General features: G+C 36.6%; 1 protein-coding gene across 1 annotated transcript in view; it reads left to right on the plus strand.

The window, feature by feature from the left end:
- The window catches only part of LOC124777086 (general odorant-binding protein 83a-like), a 39,067-nt gene extending 11,930 nt beyond the window's left edge, over positions 1-27,137 (plus strand). Inside the window, exons 2-8 of the mRNA XM_047252366.1 lie at positions 4,158-4,233; positions 13,309-13,361; positions 18,650-18,685; positions 23,079-23,181; positions 26,062-26,126; positions 26,530-26,577; positions 26,910-27,137. Of these exons, the coding sequence (XP_047108322.1) occupies positions 4,158-4,233; positions 13,309-13,361; positions 18,650-18,685; positions 23,079-23,181; positions 26,062-26,126; positions 26,530-26,547 (351 nt within the window). The 3' untranslated portion in view covers positions 26,548-26,577; positions 26,910-27,137. The remainder of the gene's footprint in view (positions 1-4,157; positions 4,234-13,308; positions 13,362-18,649; positions 18,686-23,078; positions 23,182-26,061; positions 26,127-26,529; positions 26,578-26,909) is intronic.
- Positions 27,138-27,667: the final 530 nt, after the last annotated feature.

A 27,667-nucleotide genomic window follows, 5' to 3' on the forward strand; every position in this document is an offset into this window, starting at 1 on the left:
TGCCAAAATACTAGAAAAATCACAAATTAATCATCAACCAGAGATCCGGAGGTGAATGCAACAGGCAACACTTCAACATTACTACACTTTATCTTGACAAAAGATTACATCAGTACCATGGAAGACAATCACCATATACACACACATAAATGTAATCTCTGGAGATGAAATCATAACAAAATCAGTCATCAGTGTCTTCAGAGCAGGTGAATGATTCCAGAGAATGGCTCTTAAACAATGCCCCGACCACAAAGTTGTCATCATCACCTCTCACGAGTCACAGCAACTTCTGTTCATCCTATGATGAAGAAAACTTGACTCGCTGCAGAAAGCCGCCAGTTCCCTATCACCAACAGACCTGTTTTGGTGCTCCATCAGTGTACAGCCCCTCGCATTGGAGAGAACACCATCCATGTGCTCAGAGCCCAAATGCAGCACGACTGACTGAAATACTGTGATGGACACAATACTGGCCCATACCTGATTTATTTATGTGGCAAGATGTTACAATGTAGTGCTTTGGGTAGCCTCCAAACATCATCATAATCATTATGTACTTCAACCATCAATTTATCCATGGAGTTCAGCAGTTGGCATGATGTTAGTTGCAATTGTTTCATTAACCCACTCACAAGAACTCTCACTGTTCAAGTATGCTAAATGATTACAAATTTTGTTGTTTCTGCATTACTGCCTGCCTCCATCATCTGAAAATTGATGATCATCCCTTTGTGCAATATAGATAAATATGTCTGACCTTGCACACTTACCACAGTATGAAGGAGGAACTGAAAAGAGACTGATGACTTCTTAATTGTGCTTTTAGTCCAGTCAAGACAAACTTTCATTTTTGAAGCACACCAACAGTTCGTACATTTGGCAATATTAATAAAAATTCTCCAAAGCTGTGTAACTAAGATGTTATTTTATTTTATCTGGATGACAACCAGTTTTGGCATTGCACTATGCCATCTTCATGCCCCATATGCATCTTTCAAAATAAATGATAATGCCATACAGTGCCATATATCCCTGTGTTTCATGAATTCAAACTTTCACCAGTGCTTCACCCACAGACTTGATAGCAACTCAACAGTTTTTTCCCTTTTCTTTTTATATTGTTAGTCAACATGAACTCCATCTTTGGCAATATGCTGAATTTCTCCAAAATGTGAATTAGCATTCTGATTTGGATTCCATGTTGAACTCTATGTCTCCAATAATAAGCTGTGTGAATTAGTTCACAGGTTCAGGGGGAGAAAGGGACCATTCCTCTAAAAGAACTGTGATTTTCAATAGCAATGTTAAGGAGGATGACTTTTACATTATCATGTGGACAGTTTGTGTGTGCAGTCAGATATATTTTCTCCTTTGTTTTGGGTGTTTTAAAATGTGTTCATTAAGAAGTTTTGGGGTACTATAGATGAAAGATATCAGTTCTCTGATCCTGGTCCCTCCATCCTAGTGAATCTATACAGACTGAGAAACCACTTCCTTCCCAATTAAGCACCACCTTCCTCAGATCAGAAAATAAGCACTCAAAATAATTCACCATTGAAGATTATTGTTGAAGGAAATCTTAATAGTTCATAATGCCATGTAGCAAACCCAATACTTTTACAGTGTATTTTATTCTCATGATTAAGGGTCAAAAATTTAATCCTCAGTTAAATTTTCTATTCATATTTTACCATTCATGTCTGCAGAAAGGGCCTCATTGTCCAGGGAACCCATGCTTGAAATAAATATGAATGGAGACAATTTGTTGTTTCGTAATTGAAATTTTTTTCTTCATGCTGCTGTGAACTTTTAGTCTCACATTTGCACAAAATTAAGCTCAGTTGAAACAGTCACATTTTTGCAACATAACGAGAGATCACATTCATAAAAAGCTTCTTATTTATACTTTTGCACAAAATTCAACATACTTGAAACAATCACATTTTTCAACATAACAGGAGATCACATTCACAAAAAGCTTCATATTTATACACAAAACAATGTGAGAACAAAGAAGCTGAATAAAGAACAGTATCTGTCTGTATCAAATGTGGACTAAAAACTTACTTATGAAGTGTGTTCTGGCTCACTTATTACATTTATTTATTACATGTGGCTGCCTGACAGAACAGTCTCATGATCTCTAATGTCATTCCAGTTATTTTTGTCATACCTATTTTTCACAGAGGTTCAGATTTGAATGAAAACCTTTGTTTTCTTTGATAGAAAAATCAAAGAACTAAAGTAATGACAATAGATATGGTAAACAATTATGATTTAAAGATAAAATGTTGCAGAATGGGATGCCTCTGAAATTTTGTTTGCATTTTGCAATTAGAAGATTGTAAATTAAATAAAAATGTACTTTGCAAATCCACATACATTTTCATAATCAAAAGATAACTTTATAAAAAATGATTAATAAATTTTAGTCCAGACAATTTAAATGAAATTTCATGATTTTGCAACTTTTGGTAGCATTTACTATTATGTGAACAAATTAAATACTGGAATGTTACAGTGTTTCGAGATAGCTGTATCTTCAAAGAATTTTCCCATTTGTTTTAAAGTGAAATAATAGTATGCATAACTTTGTGAAATATTATGTTTACCTGTTAGTACTGACAGAAACATTGCTACTAATCACAAACAGTAAATAGGATTACTGTTGCTGAAAGAGCTTCAACTAGCATGACCTTCATCATAATCTAAGAGTCATACCCTACAAAGATCAAAAAGTGGTATCAGATAGTTAATTTTGTCAAACTGCTCCTTTACAACTGTTCCCTGTCGTTATTTATATTCTAGTCAAAACAGAACCTTAAAAATGTGATATATATATCTTGTTCTTGTTGTGTGGGGTATGTTAAAAAAGTAATGACACTGGCAACACTGTGCGTGTACTGACATTGCTGTTGCCTTTCCCTTTCCAGTTAAATGAATTATTCTTTTGACTCATCTCAGTATCAATTTTAACTTGTTGCAGTTGCAGCATGGGAGGTGAGAGCAACTGAATTGTTTTTGTCAGGTGCATTATGAACATGATTGGCCAAAGTATGAGCAATGCTAAAGCATCAAATTTTTGTGCAAATCCTGTCAAAATCAATATTGCAACTGACATAAAGTTACAAAGGACTTATGGTAAGCATTCCCTATCCAAGGCACAAGTAGGGCATCAAGTTTTTGTACAAAGGTTAGCAAAACCAATACGACATCTTACATAATATTACAAAAGACTTATGGTAAGCATTCCCTATCCAAGGCACAAGTAGGATATGTGCCTGGGTCTTTTGGATAACCTTTAGAAGAAGCCAGAATTCTTCAGTTGCATTATTACAGATGATGAATCATGGATTTTTTAATGTCGTATCAAGATAAAATGCCAAAGTCAGAAGTGTCATTCAGTAAACACTTCATTCCCACCAAAGCAAGAATGACTAAACCCAGAATCAGATAAACACTAATTTATAGTTTTAACAGTCATGAGATCACCCACAATGAATTTGTGCCTGCAGGGTAAACTTTCAGTCAGTCCTTGAATGACTCAGGGAATGAGTGGTATGAGGAAACTAGAGATTTTAAGTACTTGGATGATCCACTTTGACAACGGCTCTGTTATACAGCAATCTTCATCAATGAATTTTTGGAAAGAAACAGCATTTCTGTGGTTCCTTCCTGGATCCCAGTCCCTGTGATTCCTCTTTGTTCTCTCACCTCAAAAACCACTTAAACATAATTTGGTACTTTGGATAGTATCCAGAAAAGCACAATTACTGAATAGTATTATGCCAAAAGGATCCAAGAACTGCAGCAAAGATGGGAAACAATGCTACCATCAAAGTATAGCTGCCAATGCAACACTTTTGAAGGCTAAAAACATTGACATGTAAAAGGAATGAAATTCATACTTCAGAAAAAATGTCTCACTACATTTCTAGCACATTTCATATGTAATGTAACAGATGATAAATAAATTCAGCTCTCAATGTGATTTTCCTTTCATTACTGTGTTACATATATGATGCAAGGAAATCATTTCATAAACTGTATCAGTATAACCACAATGTTTCGACAATTTTGAAAATAATCCATTATTGAAGTGACTATAAACTATTATTAGCCAAATACATCCTGAAATTAATTTTTTTCTTGAGTAGGGTCAAGATGATGAGATGAAGGAAATGATGGAGCAGCTTCACCAGTCATGTCTTGGTGAGAGTGGTGCATCAGATGGTACGTTATTACCTGTGCAGTATACTTATAAATTGTTTTGTTTATTTTAATGGAAAATAAATGTGACTGTATAAAAGATTCTTGGACTTATTATCATGTAAATTCAGAGTAAAACCTCAAGATTTCGAAGATTAAATTCATTGTCTTTGTTAAGAGCAACTAACTGTGAAAACTGCTGTTGCGGTGACTTTTTATAGCCCATAGATGGCTTCTGACTGATCAGTAATTATGTAATGTCATTGCAGATGGTGTCAAAGCCTGTGCTGATGGTGCCACATTCCAGTCACAGCAGAAACATTGTGACAAAAACTTTTGGTTCTTTTCTGCATCGAGAGCTTGCCTCCAAGCACAGCTGTGATTATATCTTCTGTCATGGTTGAATATCTCCTCACATATTATTTCAGCTCATTTCATCAAATAGTATTTTACGTTTGTTTTTGAGGCTGTGATCGGAAAGTTCAGATATCTCTAGTTTTCGATTTTTGACAAGCTGTCGATGTTCTGCACAGAGGTCAGAAATCGTCCATATGACCAATGTAATTGCTTCCGCGCTCACAAGGTATGTTGTAAATCTGAGGGATCCTGAAGCTGAGACTGTCCTGAACAGGGCATAGTATCTCCTGCATCTTCTTAGGTCAGAAAACAGTTCTTATACCTTGTCTTCCCAGGACTCTGTTAGTTTTGCTGGATATAGTGCCACAGAAAGGAAGGAATTCAGTCAGTAGCTTATCACGTAAATGTTCAACATTTTCACATTTCCTTTTCTTGGAGAATGCTTACTTCATATCATGTTCTTTTGGAACACATACTTCAGATGATTAATTTCAGAATCCAAGTGGTCTTTGTCAGAAACTGTTTTGCTCTGTATACCAGTGTATTTAAAATTGCTCTTTTCTGGACTAGGTGCTAAGATATAAATCAATGTGCATCAGCTTACGGTACACTGGGACATCCATCAGACATTTGTTGTACCACAACATCTAAAAATGGCAGCCTTCCCTTTTTCTCTGTCTTGAAAGTGAATTAGGTGTTTGGGTGCATGCTGTTCGTATGTTTATGGTAGTGGTCAAGAACTTCTACACCAAGCGGCCGCACCATAAATGTGTCATCAACACAATGATAAAAAAGTTGGCCATTGCTAGAGGCTGTGGTGAACCCATAGCCATTCCATCTGTCATTTCATAAAATGTACGACCAGACAGGAAGCAGATGGTCATCAGAACATGTCAGAACATGAAACTTCGTGGCAGATTAAAACTGAGTGCCAGGCCAAGACTCGAACTCGGGGCCTTTGCCTTTCGTGGGCAAGTGCTCTACCAACTGAGCTACCCAAGCATGACTCACGCCCCGTCCTCACAGCTTTACTTCTGCCAGTATCTCGTCTCCTACCTTCCAAACCTTCATGTCAGAACAAGTTTATCATTTCAGGAGGAAAATGGTCTGCCAACATTTTTAATGCATCCACTTCAGGAACTATTGTAAATAATGAGACTGCATCCAACATGGCTACATATCATTTGGGCCAACCCTAATCTGTTTAATTTTCTCAAAGAACATCTGAAATTTTTAATGTAGTGCTCACAGTCACCAGCCATCATAATTATCAACTTAGTTAAATATTTAATCAGCCTGTAGTTAGGAGAACCAATAGTGCAAACAAATAGCCTCCTTGGAATACCTTCCTTGTGGACTTTAGGTAACCCATTCAGCTAGGAGGGGTAGGAGCTCATGCTCTAAGATTTTTGATGATGTCCTGTGGTGGACCAGAATTCTTCAGGAACCCCACTATTTTCCTGCTGTATGACAAAGTTGGGTTTCATTTTAGGCATCAGTATGTACTATCTTCCAACAGTGAGGACACTTTGTTGTTATACTCAGTGGTATTAAGAACAACTGTGGCATTTGCCTTGTCAACCAGAAGTACCACAAGATCTTCATCTTTCTGCAATGCATGGAGCCCTCTCTGTCTGCTCTGCTGATGTTAGCACTATTAGTTCTCCTGTCTAAAGGCTGGCCAAATATGTAACCAAGTTGATGATTCCAATAGTTGGCCACTGTGTACATCACATCAAAAACTCTCAGGTGTTCATTGAGAAAATTAAATAGGTTAGAGTTGGCCCAAAGAATATCTTGGTGTGGTCTCACTAATAGCAAGTGTTCCTGTGGAGAACACATTAAAACTGTTGGCACAGCATTTTCCTCCTGAAAATATAGAGTTGTTCCAACATCTTATGACCACCATGTACTTCTTGTACAGCAGTAAATTTTGTGAAATGATGGATGGAATGGTAATGGGTTTTTCACTGGCTCCAACGATGGTCAACTTTTTTACGGAACATTTGGAGGAGTTCGCATTAAATCTGACCCCCTTTCATCCATCTTCATTTTATATGAGGATTGGAACTTAAATAGTGGCAATTATTTATTCACAACTGATACAAAAGAGTTACATGTTTGCACCTGTTACAGTCCTGCAAAGTAGTCACCAGCATAGTATAGAACCCATTGCCAGGCATAGTATACCATTAGCAGAGCCTGTTCTGTTGATTGTGTGAATGGAGTGGTCTACTGCCTGTCGAATCTCTGGAATAGTTCTGAAACGAATGCCATGAAATGATTCCTTCATCTTTGGAATCAAATAAAAGTCACAAGGACTTATGTCTGGGGAGTATGGTGAATGGTATAGTACTTTCCAGCCCCATCGACTGAACAGAGCACCCACAGCTTGCACTGTATGCGCCTGTGCATTGTCGTGCAAAGTGATGGGTAGGTTGCACAGGAAGTGTCGCCACTTCTTTCACAAAGCTGGTCACAGGTGATGCTCAAAAAATGAACAGTAATACTGTGCACTGACGGTTTGCCATGGAGGAACATAATGCATTAGGATAACATCATCACAGCCATACACGAGAATCACCATAACTTTAGAGATAATATACAGTAACATCTCCTTGTACTTCAACATATTTCGATAAAGTACCACTTATTTTACACCAAAGATTAGAGCGCACACGGAGGCTTTCAGACAGTCGTTCTTCCCGCGAACCATACGCGACTGGAACAGGAAAGGGAGGTAATTACAGTGGCACGTAAAGTGCCCTCCGCCACACACCATTGGGTGGCTTGCGGAGTATAAATGTAGATGTAGAAGTAGATATACTATGCCTTCCACATTACTGGCTATGGGTTTTAAACAATGCTGGTGTCTACTTTGAAGGACAGTAACAGGTGCAACCATGTACCAGTAACTCTTTTGCATTGGTTGTGAATATATAGGTTGCCACTATTTAAGTTCCAACCCTCGTAGTTATGTTGACAACACATTTATGGTCTTGCCACATGATGTAGAAGTTCTTGAACACTTCAGAAACTTATTAACAGAGTGCACCCGAACATCCAGTTCACTGCCATACAGAGAAAGAGAGAAGGCTGCCATTATTAGATGTTTTTGTATAACGAAAGACAGATCAACATCTTGGCCACTCTCTGTAGTGCAAGTTGATGCATATTGATTTATATCTTAGTGCCCAGAGTTTTCCCCATTCACTCCAGAAGAGAGCAGTTTTAAATACACTGGTACACAGAGATAAAACAGTTTCTTACATGAACAACTTGGATTCCAAAATTAATCATCTGAAGTACGTTTTCTGAAAGAATGGCTATGGTTTACACAATATGAAATCAGCATGCTCCAAGAAAAGGAAATATGGAAACGTTGGACATTCATGGGATAACATACCAATTGCATTCCTTCCTTTCTGTAGCACTACATCCAGCAAAATTGGCAGAGTCCTTGGAAGATGAGGTATGAGATCTATTTTCTGATATATTAAGAAGATAAAGGAGATGCTATGCCCTTGCAGGATACTCTAATGCTACTATAATTATAAACATGGGAATAACAGACAAAAAAGGACAGCTTGATAAACAAAAACATCTACATACAAATATCACAGTAGACAGAACCTGTAGAGTAATCTAAGTCTGCTCTACACAAACTGAATAGGTAGGGGAGAGTGGGGCACATTGAACCATAAAAAATATTTCTCCATGTTACTCATCCAATAATTTTACCACAGAGTTGTGATTTACAGATGTTGCAGTTTAATCATTCAAGTATCAAATGGCCTTATATGATTGTGTTGTCATTAATTGTTTTTTAGCTGCACGCCTTTGAAGAAAATTTGGTAAATGGTTTATTGTGCCCCACGTGTGGGGTATATTGAACCAATTTAAACATATTCATTGAAAGAACCTATTTAGCATACAAAATAAGTGAAAATGTTCTTTAAACATAATGTTTGCGTATATTCCATGTGTGAACAATATAATTAAATCTTAGCCACACAATCATGTAACTTATTTTGGAATTACCAAAAATCAATGGACTCGAAGCTGATTCCAAATTTGAAATATGGTTTTTGTCTCTTTGTCACACTATCAGTAGCAGGTCGTGGGAGCATGTAAAGTACGTTGCTAGCTGGAACAAAAGCTTCATCCTTTACCTCCCATTTTTTCACTTTTTCTCAAAAATGATACCTGATAGTCTCCTGCATCATCCTTCAGTTTCAAAATCTTCCCCCCATAGTAAACTGGTGTTTTGTTTACTGATTAAAGGACGTTGCTCTGGATAAGCTGCAGCCCTCTAGGGTTCAGATACTTAAACTGAGATTTCGTTTCATGAACCCATAGAACCAGTCTACACCAGCCATTCCCTCCGTCCAGTTCTCAGGACATTTCAGACTATTTTTCAAAGACTGCATGTTCGAGTGTCAACACCAAAGTGTATCTTAGAAGAATACTCAACTAATTCTTTCTCCTGTTCCACAGAAAATACCTTACGATTGTCATAGTTTGTCAATCTTTCACTGGAACCACATTTAATGTTCTGAACATATTGTTGAACAGTAGGGTAAGATATTGAATGAGATTTAGATGCTTGGCGAACTGCCATGCCCTTATTAAGAACATACAGTACAGCTTCTCGCATAACATCATGGTCAGTTTTACCTCTGTCTTCCTGAGGTGTAAATGAACCACCTTCAAACCTGATAATATAAAACAGGAATGCTGAACGTCTGTAATTTAAAAGCCTTAAATACCTACACATATGTTTTTACCCACGCTAAGGAATCAAAGTACTGAGTGCTTGTATTGGACAATAAAAAGATTCCTGCAGCACAATGAACCATGGCCCATTGTGCCCCAAGAGAGCTTGGTTCAATGTGCCCCAACAGTACATATTTCAAACAGAGCTCATGTGAGGTTATGTATGAACATTGTTAACATTTGAAGATCTATGTCATTAAATATAGTACTGATATTGATACAATGACTTACTTTCTTTAAAATTTGGTGACAAAGGATTGAACAAAATTTAATCTATCTACATCTCCAAAAATTACTTCACTGTCACGAAACTGACTCATCACCAGTACAACACTAATGGCAGGAACTAGATCCTGCAGAAAAGAAATGGCAGTCGGTAGAGCTGTACTGACAACATATGCTCAGAGGAAAAAATAATTTACCACCTTATACTGAAATTATGCTACCTGATTCATTGTGCCCCGTGGTTCAGAGTGCCCCACTCTCCCCTACATAAAAAACTAAATAGGTGTATAACTTATAGCTGGTTAATCTTGATATGAGACCAACTGTGGCTGGAAGATAATGAAAAGAGAGTACTCAACAGGATCCCTAGGGTTTGCAACATTTCTTGTGAGTGTGAAAGCAATTATATTGATCAGTCCATCCATACCATTTCTGACTGCTGTACATAGCATCAATGGCATATAAAAATCGAGAACTGGAGAAACTGCAGTTGCTGAGCACGGCCTCACAAACAAATACTATTTGACAAATCAAAAGTTTTGTCCCAGGTTTCCATATACCGGAAATCTAATTAAAGGGTCTGCAGAAATAAGAATGTGTGAGCAGATCTTCAACTGTGACAGCAGATGCAATCTTAGCAGTGCATTGAAGCAAGCTCTCAATGCAGAGCAGAGGCATAGATATTTGCTGCAATGCATACGCTTGGCTGGAGAGGTGACACCACCAACACACGTTGACACCATCTGCTATGGGATTACATAATTATCAGTCAGAAGCTATCTGTGGGCTATATGAGGCCACCACAGCAGCAGTTTTGACTATCAGTTGCTCCTGATAAAAATAATAGAGGCATTCATTGAAAGCTCAAGGTCTTACCCTGAATTGACACAGCAAGAAGTCCAAGAATCTTTTATACGACAGTGTTACCACGCAACACTTTGTTCTCAAGAAATGTGACTGTCTTTCATACTGTCTAAATATTCTAAAGGACTGGTACCTGTGTTTTGAAATTTTTAATCAACATATTCTCCACAAATTGTTTTAGATTTATATTTACTCAGGAATGTTTGGGTTACACGCCTATCTCGTAGCATGTAGACTTCCTTTTACCTTGATGATGAAGATAATATGTCATGGCATAGTATACATGACACACATATTGCCACTGGGGAGTCATTCAGATCCATGAACATTCAGCCATCTCCCTGAGAGCTAAGAAATTGATTGGGGACGAATACAAAGAGCATACACATTGTTTGATGGTATTCCAGCTGTGCTCAATGGGATTGATGTCAGGTCATCTCATGATATAAGCAGGCACATATCTGTGTTCCTCAAATGGTTCTGATACAATTAAGGAACAAGGACATGAGTCATTGTCTTGCTGAAGGTACATAGACTATTGCCTAGAGGTGAAAATGGACACCCATGTTTGAAAGTAAGTTTCTTTATTATTTGCTGGTAGTTGGCATATTTGCTATTCTGATCTATAATAGTTGAAAGAGATCACCACCTACAAAGCGTTTTTGCTTACACTGGTTGAGTTTGGTGGTGGCAGTTTCCCCAAATTGTGGTACTCATGGTGGTGGCATGTGATAAGTTATGTGCCTGTATGACTTTCCCCACACACCTGACACCTACATCTACATCAACATCTACATCTGCATAGATACTCTGCAAACCACCATAAGGTGCATACATCAGCACATCAAATATAAAAGTATTATGTACAAACATAAACAAAACAATATGGTGCCATTTATAAGTGTTCTTGTTCACCACCAGCTGGCAACTGGCAGAAAAGTGATATAAACATAACGACCATCATTTACATCCACCAGGTGGCATTGTGGTGGTTGACTGGATTAGTGTCTTGCATACAACATAAAACATAGATACATAATTCCATATAATTTGTAATACATTATTAAGGATCATTTTTATTTACATTATTATAGAGTCAAACTCAGAGAAAAATAGAAATTTTCCACATCATTTATATGTGTGCTTATGATAATTTTATAGTATAAAATATGTGTGATGTATGTTAGGTAACAAGAACTAGACTCACAGCATGCTAAATATAGATGAGTATTTAAAAAGAAATTCTTCTGGTAGGATATCAGTGTTCTGTTATACTCTGTGTCCTGTTTATAATTTACATCTGAATGTCCATAGTTATGATTCGAATTTCTCATCACAATGGGTAGACAATATATTTTTCTATTTTTTATTCTTAAAGAAACAGTTCTATAAACATAATATTATAAAAATATCACCGTTAAAAAAAAACAACTTTATATCATTTTAACCATGGAATTACAATGCTCATCTGCACCATGTATGTCACCCATTGTCTAGGTACTCAATGGACATATGATGGAACAACATTCATCATGACCTGTCTCATCAAATGAAATTAAAATGATGTTGAGTTGTACTTAGAATTTATATAGTAAATAATATAAATCTAAATAATACATCAAAATCATAACAATATTTATCAAAAATATCACATTGAAGAAGTTTCTCAGAAACTGTTTAATACATTTTATAAATCTAAAACAATAATCCAGAATTGCTACATTATATTTTCAAAAATTAATTGGGTTATTATAAGCATTCTTTCACATCCAATGACATGATTTAAACCAAGAGCAACATACGATTGATATCTTCATCACATCTTATATACAAAAAAACATCATGTAAAAAGATTGATGTTAATAATATATTTAGAACATCAGAGTTTATTGTATTACAACAAAAATTTTCCAGATGACTTTTGTTCATCTTCTTGCAAATCCAATGATAACAGCATGCTTTTTTAGTGGTCTTGGCTTGTGAAGTTTTCTCAGTTAATATAAATTACAGATCACACATAAACTGACAATGTCAGGAATATATAACCACTACAAGATCTGACAACATTCCTGTTGCATACCAAGCTGAACTATTTCTTTCAGTGTGACCACAAGGGCACTCTCTGTCTAACAGAGCAGCAATCTTGTTGAATTGCTCATGGTTGAACATCAATGTGTATTTACTATTAATTTCCAGAAAAAGGACTTTCTACATTGCCATATGCCAGAAAACCAGACTGTAAATAAGATTTATCAATATTTTGCATGGATCCTTCATTGTGTAGTTCATACTCCGTTAAATTTTAAGATTGTGGAGTACGTACATAACTGTTTTGTTCGTGTAGCCATCTTTCATGGTTACAATAATTGAGAAATAAATCATAATTTTATTGATTTTCTGCAACAAATATTTACTAATTGAAAAATGATTTTGCTACACTGGGCCGCCACATGTAAAAACGGATTTTGACAGATATTCACTGAACATGTCAAAACATGTATGGAATTATGTATCTATGTTTTATGCTGTATGCTGTATGCAGTCAACCACCACAATGCTACCTGCTGTGTTACCAGTACTTCCTTCAATATAATGACTGTGATTGTCATTTCTTATCTCAACTGTGTTTCTTAAATGTGAGTCTAACGATTTAACTTCATAATCATCAGTGCTATCACTGGGTATCCCCACTGAATGTTCCTCAATTCCAAATTTTGCTTGAATTGTATATGACCTAAACATTAATGTATTTTCAATCTTTGTGAATTTTGAAACACACTAGTAATCAAATAGAAAATTAAAGAGTTATTAATAAATGTTTTAACAGTTATGTCATACTTATTTATAAGAAAGGACTAATTAAAATGTTTGTCACAGCTAACATTGATGAAGCTAGGAAGGGGAATTTCATTGAGGATGGCAATTTGAAGGTATGTAATCATACACATATTTTAAATAACTGTTTTCCGCTACAAGTCAACAAGATAATTTTCTCTTTGTACAGATGTAAAGCATGTAGCACACTTACTTGTTTAAAAATCTTCAGGTCTCTGTCAATGAATAGAGCCCAAACAGAAATTACTTAGTATAAATCTTTCTATTTTATGGTGAACTACACATGACAGATTTTTTTTCCATTAGTCCAGCTATGACTCTGTAAAGATGCGTATAAATGTCAACAATAACACTACTTTCGAGAAAATGGTTTTGTTATTGAGCAAGATTAAATGTGTACTATACTTAACTGCCATGTTCACAATGTTTGTTTCATATCTTCATCTAACATAAGACAGAGGACTGAAATCATCACTGTTGAAGACTTCAATTTATTCCACTAACTAATACCTTTTCCTTCTTTTGTCTGTGTGGGCTTAATATACTCCTTTATATGAATACTAAATTAATCAAATGCTGCACCTTTTGCAGCAACTATTCCTTCAGAATAATCATAGCTTAGTCTGTGAGCTGGTGTGAATGGATGAGAAGTATTACTGACATTTGCCGGCCGGTGTGGCCGTGCGGTTCTAGGCACTTCAGTCTGGAACCGCGTGACCGCTACGGTCGCAGGTTCGAATCCTGCGTCGGGTGTGTGATGTCCTTAGGTTAGTGAAGTTTAAGTAGTTCTAAGTCCTAGGGGACTGATGACTAAGATGTTAAGTCCCATAGTGCTCCGAGCCATTTGAACCATTTATTACTGAAATTTGACCATCTTTCATGTATGTTGTACCCTCTCACAGGGCAACATTACATGCTCCATGATATGATGACAGTAGCCTTCGCTATTTGCACCATCAATACACTGCAGCATGATTTATGCAGACAATATTCAAACCCAGTAAGAGATAGAAATATGACCAATCTCTGCATATGTGTATACATCAACAATCGAAAACTAGTACCAGTTTATTGGTGAGTCAACATTTTGCAGTATAAAAGCCAGGACACTTTAAAAATGTGTCAGATTAATTTGCTTCCAGTTTCTAGTTTCTTATATTTTTGAATCATTTCCCCATTATCTTTCACTGATTCTGTCAAACCTTATGCATGTTATGATAAATTATATATTTTCAAACATGTATGACTACCATCAAATTCGTATTACACAAACATCAAAAAAATATTTTGCATCATCCCAGTTCCCAGAACTCCTGAAGATATACATTGACTGTGGATATTGTATCACAGAGACAGTCTCTTTGACTGTTCAGAGATTTCACTAAATCTGCCCAAAGATGTAAACAATCATGTTTGAGCAGCGCCTATTAAACGGAGGGGGTTCAACAGCCAATCAGTTCCAGTCATTCCACCAGGATGGAGGTACAAGGCTCGTGTTGCCTATAGTTCAACCATGCCTAGACGGTCAATACCTCAGTTTGATTGTGTCCACATTGTTACTTTGTGCCAGGAAGGGCTCTCAACAAGGAAGTGTCCAAGCGACTTGGAGTGAACCAAAGCAATGTTGTTCAGACATGGAGGAGATACAGAGAGACAGGAACTGTCAATGACATGCCTCACTCAGGCCGCCCAAGTACTGCTACGGCAGTGGATGACCACTACCTACGGATTATGGCTCGGAGGAACCCTGACAGCAATGCCACCATGTTGAATAATGATTTGCGTGCAACCACAGGACGCTAACTGTGCGCAATATGCTGCATGATGTGCATATCCACTCCCGACGTCCATGGTGAGGTCCATCTTTGCAACCATGACACCATGCAGCAAGGTACAGATGGGCCCAACAACATGTCAAATGGACCGCTCAGGATTTGCATCATGTTCTCTTCACCGATGAGTGTTGCATATGCCTTCAACCAGACAATGTCCAGAGAAGTGTTTGGAGGCAACCCAGTCAGGCTGAATGCATTAGACATATGGTCCAGTGAGTGCAGCAAGGTGGAGGTTCTCTGCTGTTTTGGGGTGGCATTATGTGGGGCCACTGCTGGTGGTCATAGAAGGTGCAGTAATGACTGTACAATACATAAATGCCATCCTCCAACCGATAGTGCAGCCATAGCAGCATCATATTGGCGAGGCATTTGTCTTCATGGACGACAATTTGCACCCCCATTGTGCACATCTTGTGAATGACTTCCTTCAGGATAACAACATCTCTCAACTAGAGTGGCCAGCATGTTCTTCAGACATGAACCCTATCGTACATGCCTGGGATAAATTGAAAAAGGCTGTTTATGGACGACATGCCCCACCGACCACTCTGAGGGATCTACGCCGAATTGCCATTGAGGAGTGGGACAATCTGGACCAACAGTGCCTTGATGAACTTGTGTATAGTATGTCATGATGAGTGCAAGCATGCATCAATGCAAGAGGACATGCTAGTGGGTATTAGAGGTACCAGTGTGTACAGAAATCTGGACCACCACCTCCCAAAGGTCTTGCTGTATGGTGGTACAACATGTGTGGTTTTCATGAGCAATAAAAAGGGTGGAAATGATGTTTATGTTGATCTCTATTCCAATTTTCTGTACAGGTTCTGGAATTCTCAGAACCAAGGTGATGCAAAACTTTTTTTTGATGTATGTATATTGTCAGTTGCAAGCTACCTTTGTTTTTTTTTTTTTCTAAATTTTTGCAGTAGTGTTGTGATGATCTCTGCAGTATTTCCACTTTTTTATGTACATGGGCTAGTTTTTTTTCTAAGAATGTGTTCAATAATTCAAGGCTACAATGAAAATATAACCCATATGAAGTCAACTGCTGTGATGTATTATTGTGCCTGCACATATTATAACCTGTTGTGTCATGTCTCAGATACTTTATCCCTTCAACGCTAGGGTATATGGTCTGTTTATCCGATAAAATTCTGCTTTGTATGTATTTTTTATAATGCCTGTTAGGAGTTTGTTACTTCCATACCCAAACTTATGAACCATTTCAGAGAGTCAGTAAATTTTATGCCTGAATTTTCTCTTGTTATAAAACAAATCAGTTTCTTGGACAGTGTAGCATCAGATCTACAGAGAATTGTTAATTCTGATTTTTTTAAAGTAGCAAGGCTCATTTTAAGTTAGGTCTTAGTTCTTAACTGTTTAAAATTATACATTGAACTCAGCATGCAAGAACCACTGTGAAGGATGGCCAAGCAGTTCTAGGTGCTACAGTCTGGAACTGCGCGACCGCTATGGTCGCAGGTTTGAATCCTGCCTCGGGCATGGATGTGTGTGATGTCCTTAGGTTAATTAGGTTTAGGTAGTTCTAAGTTCTAGGGGACTGGGGACTGATGACCTTAGAAGTTAAGTCCCATAGTGCTCAGAGCCATTTGAACCACTGTGAATTCCGCTCTTAGGTGCGGGAAGAGTTAGTACCTGTTTGTAAGCAGCTGGAAATCATCCGGACAGCTCTTAAATCATAGTAAATTGCTGCAAGTGGGTGTGCTGGGTGAACTTTTGAGATTCAAGTAGCAGAGATACCAAAGGTACCTCACATACTGTCTTCACCCATGAAATCTGTCTCTTCTCCAGGAGGTACAGGCCTATCACTGAACTAAGAGTGCTGAGCTAGCATTGGGTTTAGAGGCCCTGTACATGGAAGACAGGGGTCAGTGAGAACTCACTGTACTACATTTGACTCCCTTACTTACAGTTTTGAGATGCAATCTCCAAAGGCTATTGAAACTGAGCTAGTGTGACACACTTCACCTGTAGGGAAGACTTCTGTGTTTTGTGTCAGGGGGAAGCAAAGGCAAAAGGGTTGGATCTGTTGACTGTCAACAGTTCAAATGTGTATTTGACATGTAGCAAGGTTGAACAGCTCCATTTTATACAATTCTATTCCTTAAATAAACATTCTTGCTGTCTTCTATTGTATACATAATACATATACTATGAGTACCTTAAATTGCTAAATTCTTTTTCATTCTGTGTTTCATTAAACTTTATTATTGACAGAAAACTTTTCTGATTGCTGACAATATAGGTGCATTTAATTAATATGGAAGCAATTCATTAAAGGGAATATTTACAATTTTAAAGTTATGACCCCAATAATAACTTTTTTTTAAGATTGATATAACTTATTCCATTTCCTAAAAAATATTTTACTTTTTCCAAAAACTCAAGATTTCAAAAGTTATTTATACTTAAAGCTGTAGTATTCTGGAATATTTAAATGTTAACGTCTAATCATTTCCAAAATCTAGTGTTATAGTTTTTCAGCCCCAACTTTTCTGTTTCCAAAAATGTATACCTTTCCTAAAACATCTTAGTTTATAAAATATTCAAATTATACTAATTAACTTCCTAGAAATTTCTTGGTGGGCCACTGCTCATTAAGATGTCATATAACAATACCTAGAATTCTGCAAGTTTCTAGTTATAATAAAGACTACTTCACCAACTATTTTATTTTTATGTTTTACTTTTTCTGCCTTCCATGTTAATATCTAAATAGTAATAGCTTTGACTGCCAATATTTTGTCATTTTTATACTTTTTGCTTCCTTACATAGGCAAGCATATAAAGCCATAGTCAGTTGGAAGTGAGTATTCAATCAGTTGTAAACAATGTTGATCCATGAGGTCATTATGCTGTTAGCCAATCTGTGGTGTAAATTCAGTCAGTAAAAGCTGTTTCATTCAGTTTCATTTGCCTCTTGTGAAACTCTGTGAGACTATTTAGAGTGAATGTAACTTACCAATGTGCATTTGTAAAATCTGTATTAATGCAGTGCAAGAAGGTTGATCATTGTTTGCCCAGTATCAATAAATAAGAAGAGAATAAAAATGTAAACTAAGTTCCGTTGCATTCATTTACTTAATAACTGTTTATAATCTCAAATAATCATAGAATGAAAATTTGAGTAGATGAACATTCAGGATATTGAACAGGCACAAAACCAGGTTGATTACATTATATGGCAAATAACGGTACCGCTGAGGGTTGTTCTTTCTGCACTCCATACACAAGTGGACGGTGGGGTGGGGTGGGGTGTGGGGGGGGGGGGGGGGGGGGACATCCTTAAACATGGTAGAATGGAAATACAATGTGCCATGTTGATCACAGTGGTTTGTAGGGTATAGATGTACAAATCTTCACAGCTTATTTTTATTTGTTTTGAAATCTATGTCAGTTAAGTCACAACTCTGTGCATTATAAGAGGAAAGCTGAAAAATGAAATTTTTAATTTTATGAGCAGTAGATGTCTAAGGCCATTTTTTTGTACAGTAAATTTATTAAAAATGTACATTTTGTTCCAGTGCTACATGAAGTGCATATTCGTCCAAATGACGTGTGTAAGTAAAAATAAAATTCAGAAATTCTTTTTATATTATGAACATTTTTCAAATATTTACACATATTATGCTAAAAACAGTGGGTTACTTTAGTGATTAATGATCAGTCTCATGGAACAATTTCCTTAATAGTAATGATGATATCAGCAGCTGCCAGAAGAAGTGATGACTTTCATAAAGGTCTAGTAAAAGCATTTTCTGTCTCTTCCAATATGATATCTTGGTTGAAAAATGCATAAACGGGCAAACTGCAAGTAATCCGAATGTCATATATTTCAGTCTAAAATCTTTTGAAGTGTTAGATCGTGGCATCATGTGAAACGTCTTCTCAGTCTTAAATTGTGTTTATCAGTTATAATTTTTTAATTATATGCTTGTGCCTAGGTGAGTAGGAAGTATTAGGCCAACTTTTTAATATATACCTAAAGGAGATAGTATTGGCCAAATCTAGAAGAAAAGTTCCTATAAATATAGGTCTGGAAATCAATTCCTGATGAGATATGGGCCATTTCACTTGTGACAAGTAATGTGTAGTATTTGGTGGTACAGACCATCCTACTGTTGTAGTTCATCACAAAAAGTAAATTATTACAGTATGCAAATCCTCAAGCAATCACGGAGGTGAGGTGTGTCATCAGGATTGCTTCAGTTTGAATGTATGGGCAGGAATTGTCGGTGACAGACTAGTAGGGCAATACACTTTACCAAACGGATTAACAAGTGCTGTGTATTACTGGTTTCTATGCATTGAATTACCAGCACTATTGGTGAATGTTACCCTTGCAGGAAGACTACAACTGTTGCTTATGCACTAAGGAGTACCACCTCATTTTCTCTGGATTATGCAAAAGTACCTCACCACAAAATTTCACAGTTGATGGGTTGGTGGAGGAGATCTGGTAGCATGGTCTCCCTATTTATTGGCCCATAATCCATTGAATTTCTGGCTAAAAAAACATATAAAGGCATTGGCGTATGCCCAAGCCACTGACTCTGTGCAGCTGTTACAGGAGAGTTTGAAAACTGCATATGACACAATTTGAATGGAGATAAGTGCATTTGAAAGAGTGTGTTATTCACTGTGATGAATGGCTGAAGAGTTTGTCTGGACATATAGTTCTGATCAGTACTACCTTCTGTAGGAATACATGACATCTATTTTTGAACATCCTGTATATAGTAATAAGGACAAATAATCACTCAACAGCAGATGACTTGTTGGTGATACGTAGTCAAACTTTGAGATCAAATAACATAACTAACTCCAAATTTCCATTCCTTCTTCAACTTTCAATACAATAATTAAACACACACACACACACACACACACACACACACACACACACACACACACACAGAGAGAGAGAGAGAGAGAGAGAGAGAGAGAGAGAGAGAGAGAAAGAATACTCTTTCTGTTGCGATAACACTAATTAAGTGGTTGCTGATTTAATTTCTGTGTTTTGTTTCCATACTGGGATATCCATTATAACAATATTTGTTCTTAGTTTCATATTAGTGTTTAATATTTTATAGATGTGTATTTACTTAACTGATATGTAAGATGTGTGGAAAATAAATCTGATGTACTGTAACTGAAAACCTTTGTTAGTAGCTGATGTTGTTTTAAAGTTATATGACAAGTAATAATGTGCTATAACCAAGTCTCAGTATTTATAGATGTAAAAAATATTTCTTTGAAAAATTCTATTGTAATCAAGTAAACACTAATCTACTAATAGCAGATAAAGATCAGCTATATAACAAAATAGAGAAGGAAGCAGGCTTTTTCCAAATAGCAGTTTCTTACTGGTTTACTCAGTTACATTTAACTAGCATAAGCTGAAAAGCATTGAGCAATATAGTCATAGTTTATTATTAATATGGTACTGTATACAGATTAAGTTTCTGCCATGTCTCTGTTTTTTATTAATATATACACTGATCCAGCAAAAGGGGTAAGATAGATACTGCCTACAGGAAAATTAAAGAGAGCTTTGGAGAAAAGAGAGCCACTTGCATGAATATCAAGAGCTCAGATGGAAACCCAGTTCTAAACAAAGAAGGGAAAGCAGAAAGATGGAAGGAGTAGATAGAGGGTCTATACAAGGGCGATGTACTTGAGGACAATATTATGGAAATGGAAGAGGATCTAGAACAAGATGAAATGGGAGATATGATACTGCGTGAAGAGTTTGACAAAGCACTGAAAGACCTGAGTCAAAACAAGGCCCCGGGAGTAAACAACATTCCATTGGAACTACTGACGGCCTTGGGAGAGCCAGTCCTGACAAAACTCTACCATCTGGTGAGCAAGATGTATGAGGCAAAATACCCTCAGACTTCAAGAAGAATATAATAATTCCAATCCCAAAGAAAGCAGGTGTTGACAGATGTGAAAATTACCGAACTATCAGTTTAATAAGTCACAGCTGCAAAATACTAACGCGTATTCTTTACAGACGAATGGAAAAACCGGTAGAAGCCAACCTCGGTGAAGATCGGTTTGGATTCCGCAGAAATGTTGAAACACGTGAGGCAATACTGACCCTATGACTTATCTTAGAAAATAGATTAAGGAAAGGCAAACCTACATTTCTAGCATTTGTAGATTTAGAGAAAGCTTTTGACAATGTTGACTGGAATACTCACTTTCAAATTCTGAAGGTGGCAGGGGTAAAATACAGGGAGCGAAACACTATTTACAATTTGTACAGAAACCAGATGGCAGTTATAAGAGTCGAGGGGCATGAAAGGAAAGCAGTGGTTTGGAAGGGAGTGAGACATGGTTGTAGCCTGTCCCCGCTGTTGTTCAGTCTGTATATTGAGCAAGCAGTAAAGGAAACAAAAGAAAAATTCGGAGTGGGTATTAAAGTCCAGGGAGAAGAAATAAAAACTTTGAGGTTCGCCGATGACCTTGTTATTCTGTCAGAGACAGCAAAGGACTTGGAAGAGCAGTTGAACGGAATGGACAGTGTCTTGAAAGGAGGATATAAGATGAACATCAACAAAAGCAAAACGAGGATAATGGAATGTAGTCAAATTAAGTCGGGTGATGCTGAGGGAATTAGATTAGGGAATGAGATGCTTAAAGTAGTAAAGGAGTTTTGCTATTTGGGAAGCAAAATAACTGATGATGGTCGAAGTAGAGAGGATATAAAATGTAGACTGGCAATGGCAAGGAAAGCGTTTCTGAAGAAGAGAAATTTGTTAACATCGAGTATAGATTTAAGTGTCAGGAAGTCGTTTCTGAAAGTATTTGTATGGAGTGTAGCCATGTATGGAAGTGAAACATGGACGATAAATAGTTTGGACAAGAAGAGAATAGAAGCTTTTGAAATGTGGTGCTACAGAAGAATGCTGAAGATTAGATGGGTAGATCACATAACTAATGAGGAGGTATTGAATAGAATTGGGGAGAAGAGGAGTTTGTGGCACAACTTGACAAGAAGAAGGGACCGGTTGGTAGCACATGTTCTGAGGCATCAAGGGATCACAAATTTAGCATTGGAGGGCAGCGTGGAGGGTAAAAATCATAGAGGGAGACCAAGAGATGAATACACTAAGCAGATTCAGAAGGATGTAGGTTGCAGTAAGTACTGGGAGATGAAGAAGCTTGCAAAGGATAGAGTAGCATGGAGAGCTGCATCAAACCAGTCTCAGGACTGAAGACAACAACAACAAATACACTGATTCATTCCACATTCCTAGAGGTTCTCCTCCTTGATGGAAACTGAGGAAGACAGTGGGTGAATGATTTAACTGTCCTCTACAACACACTAAAAACTGTAACTTTGCTTTTGCCATAATACAATATTTTCATTTTACTTACTTTACTATCACATGTTGCATTAATTTTATGTTTCTTAATATTTTCTCTGTGGTTCTGTGGCAGTTATATTCATCCTTTGAGTTATCTTCATGGCAGATTATATCCAATCTGCATTCTGCTCCAGGGTCATCTACTTTCCTATAAACTTGCCTGTCTACAAGCTTCATGAATTTACAAAAAAGTATGGGGTGGTATTTCTATTAGCAGCTTGTGAATAATTAATGTGGGGAGAAAACAGAAACACATACTATTCTTCACAAAAAAGTGTGAAGATAGTGTTTGTACATGCATCTTATATTCATTTAATGTAGGGACAAAACAAAAAGACATGCTGCTCAGAGACTTTTTGTATATTTGAGTATGCTTCATGATAAGACATTTATCATGAAAGGATAACTGTATGAAGCATGCTAAGCAAGTGCTTACAGAAAAAGAGGGAGAAAATGTTCATAGTTTATCACATTCTGCCGCTATGTTCTCATCAATCAAGTACTAATAAACAATATAAGATAATTTTATTATCTTTAAAATGCAAATTATAAAATAGCAAATTATGTGTTGCAGATGTCAGATGATGGAGTCTTTGATGCTGATACTGCAATTGCAATGTTGCCTGATAATCTCAAAGATGTTGCATCAAAGGCACTTACTGCCTGCAAGGATGAAAGTGAGTACATACATCAAGTGACTTTTATTATTTGCTCCTCGCAGTATGTCAGAAAAATATACTGCCAGCAATGTAGACAGAAACAAAACTCTACACTCTTGCTGCTTGACATCTTTATCTTTATATACTATACTTACAAAGACCTCATTGTGTTTCTAAAATGTACAGATAAAGATAATTTTACAGAAGTATTAGAATTTACAAAACTTACTGCAATGACTGTATCATGTCAGACACATTTCAGCTCACATATGTAGTTTATTTCATCTGTTCAACATCAAGATCCAGTGGATAACAATGAACATCTTCTCCAGATATGAAATCATGTAATGTGAAGGGTAAACCTACATGTATCTGTCAATAAAATTCTTCTAGGTTTGAGACTGCATTGTCTATTATAAAATTCCAATGGCAACTGTTGCAAGATGCCTTCCTCATGGTGTACTGCAGTACACGCTGAGGAAGGAGTCTTGCAACAGTCGCTGAGACATCTGAATTTTATATTTGACAATGCAACCTCAAACCCACAAGAATTTTATTGACTGTGACAATGGCCGTGGAAACCTACATTTACCACTACATGTACCTGTTCCTCTTCAAATAATAGAATTCTGCTGCTGTGTACTGACATATCTCATTTACAGTGTTGCTGATGTGTGGGAGAGGTATTTATACAGAAGTCAAATCCAGGAAATATGCATGCTTAACATTCGGTAACTGGTTTTGGAGAACATTATAAGTTGCACATCTGTGAACATAGATGAAGCTAGATTCTAAGGGAGCCTGAAAAAAGCTTGAGCAGTAACAAAAATTGAAGTCAGTCTGTTTGAAAATGTGTATGTCTACACACCTGCAGCATCGAAATCTGTTGCCGGGTAACTTTATAATACCATTTTGCTCCATCTCGAGCATTGTAATATGCTTGTATGCTTTTTGGAATGCCGAGATGTTGTGCACAAGCCTGCCTCACTCTTCAACAATGGCCTCCTGAGGTCATCCAGTGTTCACTGTTCCTGCAGCGACACTATATAAGTTTCAACTGGTCTCTAGCATGTTCAGTCAGTTTCATGTCAGTGGATACCACAGGCCATTCTGTGCTGTTGATTCCTGCCTCACAGAGGAAGGTATTTATGAGGGGAGCATGGTGTGATTGTGCATTATCAAAGTCATTTGAATTCCATCTTTACACCTACTAAAAATGATTCTTTATTTCAACATACACATGTTGTTTTACTCATTTAAAATATTGTCAGTTGTCTGGAATGAAACATATTTATAATTTTGCTTTCCTCCAGGACCTAGAAACAGTTCCTTACAAAGGAACTAGAAGCAAACCAAAAAGTAAAAATGTTTTATTCAAACGAATAAAATGAAACACATGTGCTAAAATAAACACACATTTTAGTCATTTCATAGACGGAATTAAAATACCTTTAACATCTGTAAAGCAACTGTGGACACTATGGCTGCAAAATTGAAGAACTTTATGCATTTTCATCTTACAAGATGAATCTGTAGGTGAAATGTTGACTGAGTCTGGACAATAGGTTGGAAGATACTGTCCCACTACTGCACAGCCCTCAACTTACCCTTGATAGTGATAGGAGGAATTTGAAATTTATACATGACAGCAAACCAAAAAATAACTCCCTGCTGAGTCCATTGGTACCTAGCCACCTCCATACTCTTCAGACAAATCTTGTATTTGGTGGTAAAGAAAAGTGAGTGTCATTGTTCTAGGTTCCATTCCAGGTGTTACCTTACCACCTTTCTGACACATCATAGTGGTGGGAAGTTTACACTTTTGTTCATGATGGATGTCCAGATGTCAGACCATTTGGAGATGGTTGCATACTGTCTGGGTTGACACAGCCCAACCAATAGCCTTCAAAAAGACAGCACACTGTTCTGTTGCATTTTGCTTTGGTTCCTACAAGCCACAATTTGTAGATGATGGTCATCAGATGGTGGTGTTAACTGAAGGCAACCACTATGAGATATATCTTCAATGTTTTGTGTGTCACAACAACAGGTGAATGTTTAATGATGTCATTGTTGTGTATGCCAATTTGGTGGACAGCTTTATGTGCAGGCAACCCTTCTCATCATAAAGTGACAATGTGTCCACAGTCAAAGGTTGAAATGTCCTTTTGAAATATGTTTGCAGAATGAACACTGTGCACAAGCCACATTGTACTGTTCATGACTGGAGACATAGTGCACTCTACTAAACTGCACTTTCTGCATTGAATCTCCATTACACAGCTGTACATACTTTTCAACTGTTGTCAAAAGAGCATAGACATACCCAGTGAAGAGCAGGGAAATTGAATGTTTGTAATCAAACGTCTTATACATCTGACTCCCATGAAACAATGGAATCTCCAGGTTGTAATACCAACAATATAAAGAATAGGATAGGTTGCTATTCATGGGAAAGATGACCACTGAGTCTCAGCAGGGACAACAAAAAGACTGGTAAACTTGCAGCTATCGGCTGCCAGGAGTGCAGTACTTTTGAAAGGAAGTTTGAGTCCCACAGCAGCATTTAATTGTAACTTGTCACAGTTGTTCATTATGATGTAGGGCCTGCTGGACTAGAAAAATTTTATCTAACTTTATTCATTATTTAAGTAAATAATGTGCATATTAGGCTACACAGAAGTGAGTTTAAATATCTTAGTGATACTGGTTCTCTTCTGACCATAGACATGTCACAAATCAAATCAAAATTTTCTTTTCCAGTATTTTTACTGATAGCTATACTAATAGACACAGTCCATTTACATGAATACATTACAAATAAATTTACTAAAATGTTTAACACAGAGAACTTTAAAACTGATTTAATCAATATATAAAACTACTATTTGTTCACAGAGGGCAGTGATGCTTGTGATACAGCATTCAAAATAAATCAGTGCCTCTTCAAACAAGCACCAAAGGTAAGACTGCTGCTTCCTCAACTTACTGCTATTTTGTGTAGCCACAAGAATGTGTTGCCCAGAATTACTACTTTACTGCTTGTTTTTGCTTCTCCTTTCATTGACTGCATTATCTACCTAATAATTTGAATATCAGTATTTCTATACAAGAATTTATTGCTATGTTCTATATCATCATAGTACAAGTGTTTTGAAACTACAAGAGAAACGGAACAAGTATTGTGTGTTTTTAGTTACATGGCTCCTGTTGTTCTCATTTCTGCCATTTTTGTAGCTCATTTGATTATCTTCTTTGTACTATATGGTTTACTAGTTTTTATTTGTAGTATTTGAGTATGAATATTAAAAGTTTAGTATCATAGCTAGTAATAAATTTCTTATGTGGCTTTTTTCATTATTTCAGGACTACATACTTGTCTAATACAGTGATGCTGAGCAGAAGTACATTGAGGTAATAAAACTGTTGGTATTACCACCTTATGTGTTGTAGCACTATTAGAGACATTTTAATAGTGACAACAAAGAGGCACAACTGAGCACAATTAAAGGATCCTGTGGATTTCAAATTAATATAAACATCTCAGTTTCTCATCTTTATTAAATAATTTGTTAATTTGATATGTGAAATACCTTTTTCTTCCATTTAGTTTATTTGTTTGCCTCCTGCACATACATCTTCAAAATTTTGTAGGCATACGTGTAACTTTTTCTTTATTAGTGAATAGCTAGTGAGACATTAATTTTAAACTGAAGTAATTTGATGATACTCTGAATTTATTACAGATGCCATTGTTCCCAGATGTTGTCACCAAAAGCATATCTTGCTCCAGGAAATACATTTGTGGTTTTACCATTAACTATTTTGATAATATTCTTGAATATACTGTTCATCTCTTTACAGACAAAAATGTATGCTACATCTATGATGTTTTTGATTAGATGAAAATATTTCTTATGTGTGATGTACAGATATTGAGACAATAAAGCATACAATATTTTTATGTCATTAAACTCGGAGATATTTTATCCACAATTATGTGAAATGTATTAGCATTCCATTATTCATGAATAAAAGTTATATTTACTCTTGTTTGATTGTTCTGATGATAAGATAGGCACTAAATGAGCAAAAGTTTATTAGACATCATATGAGATGAAGATAATGTAACTGATAACTAAGAGTGTCTAGTTCAGTGGAATCAGGATATATGCAGAATGTGATACTCTTTGAGCAGTGTTAATGCAGGTATTGAGAGTCACTAAGGAAAACGGGATATTCACACATTGTTGTGATTTTTTTCACCATTCATCTGAACACATAACAGATGGCATGATACACATTTCAACAACGTAACTGCTTAGTAACTACGCACACATTTGCAACAATCAGAGGGAGAGAAACTGTCTCTTGGACATCTTGAAGGTAACAGTCTTATTATTTTGACTTTTTCATCAAAAAATAAGAAGCTTGTTGAATAGGAAAGATCAGCTTATCTTGCCAGTAAGTGCAGAACAAAACATCAATTGGAAGTTGAACAGGT

This window comes from Schistocerca piceifrons, chromosome 2 (assembly GCF_021461385.2).
Source record: "Schistocerca piceifrons isolate TAMUIC-IGC-003096 chromosome 2, iqSchPice1.1, whole genome shotgun sequence".
In the NCBI taxonomy this organism is placed as follows: Eukaryota; Metazoa; Arthropoda; class Insecta; order Orthoptera; family Acrididae; genus Schistocerca; species Schistocerca piceifrons.